The sequence below is a fragment of the Berghia stephanieae genome, chromosome 10 (assembly GCF_034508935.2).
Source record: "Berghia stephanieae isolate SIO BIC M18660-M18661 chromosome 10, UCSD_Bste_1.3, whole genome shotgun sequence".
NCBI classification, from domain to species: Eukaryota; Metazoa; Mollusca; class Gastropoda; order Nudibranchia; family Aeolidiidae; genus Berghia; species Berghia stephanieae.
This window is the reverse complement of record NC_088369.1, coordinates 17006988-17014289: the sequence shown is the minus strand read 5'-3', so window position 1 is coordinate 17014289 and position 7302 is coordinate 17006988. Positions and strand designations below refer to the sequence as shown.

The window sequence follows — 7302 nt, the reverse complement described above, 5'->3', positions numbered from 1 at the left end:
AACGGGTACATGTTGGACAGGTGGCAAGTCCCCACTGATGCAATGAGCGTGCTGCTGTTAAGCAGGTTCTCGACCGACCGAAGCCGATTGGCTGCCACCACCCAATGTCTCATTTTGCAGGTGGAAAATCCTGGCAACTTCTCCCCCCAGTTCCGAGGAGTCGATGTCCCCGCCCGCCCCCTCGAGGGATTCAATTCGTCCAAACCGACTTTCATCTGTATACGCATCTCTGTCCCCAAAGTCAGGGAATCTACGTACAAAGCCTGCCGGGAGTATGGCGAGTTTAGTTTGCTCTTAGAAGGAACGCGTATTTGGGACTGAGTTCAGAATATGAGGTCAAGAATACTTTTACTATAACACCCTTGATCAATGACTCCTCTACCTCAATTCGTATCAAAATATCATGGTGGCTAGCCTCAAAAACATCTCACAGACAATCGAGTATCTCCCCCAAAACAGCAAAGGAATGTAACGGCCTCCCAGAAGAAATTGTCTCCACGCCCAACTTGGAAACTTTCAGAAAAGTCATATCCGTCTCCCTAATGTATTCCACAGAGCAGCATGAATCGTCAACATGATGGCGTTGACTGACTTAATCCAAAGAAGAAGAAGAAGAAGAAGAAGAAGAAGAAGAAGAAGAAGAAGAAGAAGAAGAAGAAGAAGAAGAAGAAGAAGAAGAAGAAGAAGAAGAAGAAGAAGAAGAAGAAGAAGAAGATGAAGAAGAAGAAGAAGAAGAAGAAGAAAGAAGAAGAAGAAGAAGAAGAAGAAGAAGAAGAAGAAGAAGAGAAGAAGAGAAGAAGAAGAAGAAGAAGAAGAAGAAGAAGAAGAAGAAGAAGAAGAAGAAGAAGAAGAAGAAGAAGAAGAAGAAGAAGAAGAAGAAGAAGAAGAGGAGGAGAGGAGAGAGGAGAGGAGAGAGAGAGAAGAAGAAGAAGAAGAAGAAGAAGAAGAAGAAGAAGAAGAAGAAGAAGAAGAAGAAGAAGAAGAAGAAGAAGAAGAAGAAGAAGAAGAAGAAGAAGAACAGCAACAAGAACAACAACAACAACAAGAAGAACAACAACAACAACGATGGTTAAAGGATGAGCTTTCTGGCCATATTTTTAAATGCAAAATGTTGTTTTTGTGTTTGTTTTTTTGTTTTGTTTGTTTTTGTTTTTTTGTTTTGGGAGGTGGGGGGGGGGGGGGGTTCAGAGTACATCATTTAACTGGATGAAATCCAACAGAACAATCGTGTCCGTCGAAAGTTTGTGATGATGATGATGATGACGATGATGATGATGATTGTTTTTTTGTTTTGTTTTTAAGGGTTTTACGGCGCTTGCAACACATTCAGGTCATATCAGCGTCAGTAAAAAGGAAGAAAATGAGATAGTACAAAGTTCTAGAATTACAATTAAAGCGCCTAAGAAAATGTAAGATAAAGGGGAATTGGTTCAAATAGCAAACAGATGTAGATTCCAGGAGCACACTATCAAAGTACATAGTTTGAGATCACCTTAAAGTCTCATCCTGAACCAAGCACAGGTCCCCACTAAAAGGAGCACACCCAAATGTTTACAAATCATATGTAAAGCAAAAACAATACATGCATAACAGAGAGATGATTTACAAGAGAAAAAAAATATCATCTCCCAAAACCCTAACTATAAATTTGACTGTTTCCCTTCCAGCTAGGGTATTCGGCCAGGGCCAGGACAAAACCAAGTAACCTAATCCCAATACAAAGACAGAAAGCATGTTGGAAAACAGCTATAAGGGGATAGAAGACATAGAAAGTGCCTCCCTTCCCACTATGGGAGGCTAGGAACCCCACCCATATGATGAGGATGATGATGATGATGATGATGATGATGATGATGATAAAAACGATGATTAACGACGACGACGACAACAACTCCTTACCTCATCATTGTTGGATCCCTTAAAATTGTGTAAAGCCTTGACGTGTTTCGGCTGAGCCCCGCCCACGTCGGCCATTTTCTTCTGGCCCCGGGAGTGGGGGAACTTTGTCTCGGGACGGGGGCTGGTGGGGATGTCCAGCTGCTGGTCAAGGTGAGTGGTCAGATAGGAGAAATGGATGGGATGAGGGGGGGGGGGGGAAACTCATCAGTGTAATTCATTAACGATGTGAATAGAATATAGATAACAGTATATAAAATATGGAGGGGTTAATGATGAAAACCTGCCAACTTCTAAGGAAATCTCGTATAGAACTACGAGATATATGGATGGATGGATGGATGGATGGATGGATAGATAGATAGATAGAGAGATAGATAGATAGATAGATAGATAGAGAGATATCTTCAACCTAAGAACCCTCTTTAATTCAATAAAACTTCTTGAAAACGAAGTTCTGGTGCCCGAGTTAGTTTTATAAAAGAGGTTAAGGCAATCACCACGTATTAAGTAAGGGCAGTGGCCTCCAAATTGAATTTATTATCTTTTCACTATAGGGAATGAGATTAGCGGAAGAGTAGCGTCCCTTGATTGGACGTCACCCATAGTCTGTGACGTCACCGGCGGAAAAGTTATTAGAGCGAGAACGTCATTTTTGTTGTGCGCAAGCGTCTCTCGTCCAAGCGAGACCTTGACGGTGACGTCACAGAATATGGGCGACGTCCAATCAAGGGACGCTACTCTTCCGCTAATCTCATTCCCTATGGATGTTCTTGAAGATGTGTAAAAGCTGGTGATGGTAAAAGAAGGAGGCTCGTGGTCTGGTTTGAACACTTGGGTCAGACACGACAGATTGCAATTGTACAAAGACATTTATGCATAGGTCAACGGAGAAAGAAATGAAAATATTATAAGACAGGACAATATCAAGGCATGGATAGGATTAACGCTATTCGAGCTGATAGAGAAGGCAGTTGACGGAGGGGAGTGGCACCAGATTGTGAAGGCTGCATCCCGCATTCCGCAAGCTCCCCCGGATGATCACCACCGTGTCATGGGAATGAATGAGTGAGCGAGGGATGTCACGTGACAGTCACCATTCTTTTCTTCTTTCTTTCTTTCTCAAATTGTCATAATAATGAATACTAGTCTAGAACGAAATAGTGATGATTTTAATAAGAGATCTACCGATAGTCACAGTTACATAATCGAAACCCTTCTCACCTGGATGTTTTCTATAGGCTCATAGTCATGCTCCGGTCTGAAGCTACAACGAGGCACCTCATTGGCTGAACCGCTACCGGAAGTGGTGTGACGTAACGATGTCGACGACGCTCCCGAATCGCTATCCGACTGGCTATATTTTCCCGACTGAGCTGAGGCCGAATTCTCCGTTCGAAGTGGAAGGACTCTTTTCAAGGACGTTGACGGGGGAATTTGGTAGTGAGATGACGACGATGAAGATGATGACAATAATGATGATAACGACGATGATTGAAATGTTTTCAAATGCTTGTCTTTTTCAGAAATGTCACGGTATCCTGACGAACTCGACTCAGGTGTTTGACTAGAGGTGGTAGTTGTGGTAGTCGAGGTAGTGGTGGTGGTTGTTGTAGACGCTGGACTAGGGAAAGATGAAGAAGATGGTGGTGATGACGAGGGTGACGATGACGATGAGGAGGCTGAGACGCTGACACTTACCGACCTGGCGAAGTCGGTATAAGCTGGGGAGGAGGGGGATGCGTCGCAAGAGGAAGGCGCTACGGACAGTAGTTCTGATATAAGGACTGAGAGGTCTGGTGCTTTTGGCGGTGGGGGGTCGCTGCTTGGGAAGGAGGAGGAGGGGGTGGTGGTGGAGGTTGTGGAAGTGGAGGTTCCTTGGCGTGGTTTGGGGGGTTGGGGTGATGGCGATGACTTAGGCTCGTGATGTGAATGGTGTGTGTTTTTGGTGGTTTTCGTAAATATCGAATGAGTGAGTGTGTCGGTGTTGTCGTATGGGTTCTGTGTATTTGGGATGATAGCAGGTGTGTTGTACAATGACTGCGATTGTTGGTGTTGTTGTTGTTCTTGATGATGGGGTTGGTGAGGGTGCTTTGGGAACCGTGCTGGATTTCTGTCGTGTACTGTTGAATAAACTGGTTGCTGCTGTTGGGGAACTTGCTGTTGTTTTGATTGCTGCTGATGATGTTGTTGATGATGATGCTTAAGTGATTTCCCTCCAGGAGATGTTAAAGAAACCTGAGAAGATAAAGATGCTGGGGATGTAGGTGTGGAGACGGGAGATAAATTATGGTGTGTAGAGTCGTCGAAGGAACGTCCAGTTTTGATGTCGGCGACAACTCCCTGATGGAACAACTTTCTCTTGACCGCCGGAGATGTGGGGGCGGAGTATTGACCTTGACCTTGGCTATGTTGAAGATGGTGAAGGTTTTGGTGGTGATATTCTTGTTTCCGTTGGTGATTGCTATTCTGGAAGTGGTGGGGAAACTGGTGGTGGTCCTTCGGTAGGAACGAGTGTTGCTCGTTTTGTGATGGGTGGTGATGGTGCTGCTGCTGTTCCCGATTGGGAGATACCACAGCTGGTGTCGTTCGTGTCTGTAAAGAATGATGCGGAGTTGATGAAGAAGGTGAAAGGGATGCAGGCGTTGAAAAAGACAATATACTATGTGCGCTAGATCCTATGCCTAGGTAGCTGTGATCGGTACTGATGTTGCTGCCGTGGTCTGAGCTCTGATTCGAACGATGACGATGCTGCTGTTGCTGCTGCTGTTGGGAAATGGAGTCTGCAGACACTCCAACAGATTTCCCGGGTGCTCCGGATGGCAATAAAGACTCCTCTTGACCTAAAACGAGGAAATAAGCATTTGGAAATATGATTTATAATAATTTTGTATAAAAACCAAAATAAAACACGATTTAGTGTATGGACAATAAGCTCTAATCCGATGTGTTATTAAAGCCTTTAAGCATTTTGAATATTTCTATACTAAGAGAAGTGATGCGGCACAGAGGTATGGTCTTAAGCTAGGTATTAGTCGTGGTGGTATGGAAGGAAATATCAATCTCTTCACATTATAAAAAGTAAACATTTAGTAGTTAAAACAGGAAAAAGTACAATTTGCCATTATATGGAGTAATTATTTTTACATCAGAAATCGGATATGCAATCATAAAAGAAACTATTACTCTGAGGAGTTTCTATTCATTCAAATATAATTGATTCCTTTCACATGCAATGGATAACAATCTTACTCCATGTCGTACCCGAGGCTGTAACCGTTACAAGTCTACTGTTGTTGTTGTTATTGCTATTGTTGGAGTTACCGCTGCTATATTGGGTATAACTATAACACCCACTGTCGCTGTCGGCCGCCTCGCAGCTACTTCCGTTACTGCCGCTGCCGTCGCTGTAAATGCTGTAGCTACCACCGCTGCTGGTGTTGCTGCAGTCACTGCTCACATCACCGTAGTCCACAATAGAGAAACCGACCTCATCACCGCTTCCGCCAACGTAATCGTAAGTAGCGAAAGGGTCCACCGACTCCCGGTCCCCTTGAAGCACAGGAAATTGTCCTATATTCTCCAAGTCGTGCTCAAACGACAAGGAAGATTCGTCCAACCCGTCTGACTCTAACACATCGCTATTATTATTATCCACCACACCTAACAACTCTAAATCTCCACCTGTGTTCACCAAATTATCATCAACAAACGTCTTCACAGAACCGTCTCCAGAAGCAACTTCCCCACCACCTACACCACTAGTTCTGCTATCGTCACCACTCCTATTGCGACTCCTCAAGCCTTCCCACGACTCGGGGGGCTCGTCGTCGTCCCCGTGGTTGCCGAACGTCTTCTTCCGGCCGGATCCGGTTGTGGACGAAGTGGAAACGGAAGCAGAAGACGAAGACGCGTGGCCGACAAGTTTGTGGGTGTGATTATCAAGGGGCGGGGCGTCAAGCGAGGCGATGAAGTCGTTGATCTCGTTGACGATGTCCAGATAATCACTTCCCCGGAGTTCGGAATTGGACGCGTCCATCGTTGATACTGTTAAAACCTAGACACACTTCGCCCTCCTCTTATCCAGGAAATATGCAAGAAGATCGGCAACTGCCAGTGGGAACTCGCGGCTAAGGCTGAATGCCTTGAGTTGGGTTTCTCCCTCTCATAGAATGATAAACACTTTGAAAACGTCATCCTTTGTGTCTGGACTTCAAACAGAGAGACATTTTAATTCCTGATGTGGTTTGTTTGGGATACTTAACGGTATCCGTGTCGAAGCCATTTCTCTTACACACACAACACAACACAACACAACACGACGTTAAAGAGAATGGAGGTCAGTATAGCATAATATTATTATTCCTCAGGCATTCCATTTATACTGACGATGTTACATAATTTCCAGTTACACCTAACTTGTATAAAATATGTATTTAAATTCTTTGTATCATAACCAATCACGGGACTTCTTAATTTACTTTGATTGCGATTACTATAGACCAATCCCACAGGGACATTCTAGTCATCCGTTACAGACACAGAGAATACAAAACGCTTGGAATTCCTTCAAATGAAGACACACAACGACGGCCTTCTGTTCACACACTAGATCACCATGATACATTAAATTGTTTGCAAGTATTTATTAATACAACAGAGAATATTGCACTACTGCGGTTTGGCATATCGTGTCTAATCATAACTCTACGAGACTGTATGTTTATTCCTAAGTCAAAAGAGAAAAAAATAAATAAATAAGTATATAAATATATAAATAAATAAACAAATAAATAAATAAAAGATCAGTCAAATCATCCAAAACAAAATGTATCAAAAACCCCCCCCCCCCCCCCCCCCCCCCCCCCCCAAATCACCACCAAAAAAACAACAAAAAAACACATAAACACATAGAGGTTTAGTGCCTGTCGCTTTCGAGCCATCAAAGAACTCTACGTAGTGGTTGAGACTGTAATATCTCCTTGCATGGTCAAAATCATTAGCATTCCATCTGTGGAACCCTGCTTGCTGGTGTCACTAAGTACAAAGTCGTGATGTCTTAGAACATTGGTGTCATACACTACATGACAGGGGGTTCGGAACCATCTCCAATATCAACTGGCGTAGCGAATGTTAGGAAACGATCGTATTATATATCATGTGTTATAACAGAAATACAGGAAAAATAAATCACATCAAATCTATATAAACATACAAATCTCTCTCTCTCTCTCTCTCTCTCTCTCTCTCTCTCTCTCTCTCTCTCTCTCTCTCTCTCTCTCTCTCTCTCTCTCTCTCTCTCTCTCTCTGTGTGTGTGTGTGTACGTGTGTGTATCAGATTATGATGCTCTGTGTCGTGGAGATTTCCACCGCCATCAAAAACTATGAGGCGAATTCCACAATTCC

General features: G+C 43.6%; 1 protein-coding gene across 1 annotated transcript in view; it reads right to left on the bottom strand.

Annotated features, from left to right (window-relative positions):
- The window catches only part of LOC144980734 (uncharacterized), a 63769-nt gene extending 57144 nt beyond the window's left edge, over positions 1–6625 (bottom strand). Inside the window, exons 1-3 of the mRNA XM_078928456.1 lie at positions 5161–6625; positions 3121–4739; positions 1900–2040 (exon numbers count right to left, since the gene is read on the bottom strand). Coding sequence (XP_078784582.1) covers positions 1900–2040; positions 3121–4739; positions 5161–5935 — 2535 coding nt within the window. The 5' untranslated portion in view covers positions 5936–6625. The remainder of the gene's footprint in view (positions 1–1899; positions 2041–3120; positions 4740–5160) is intronic.
- Positions 6626–7302: the final 677 nt, after the last annotated feature.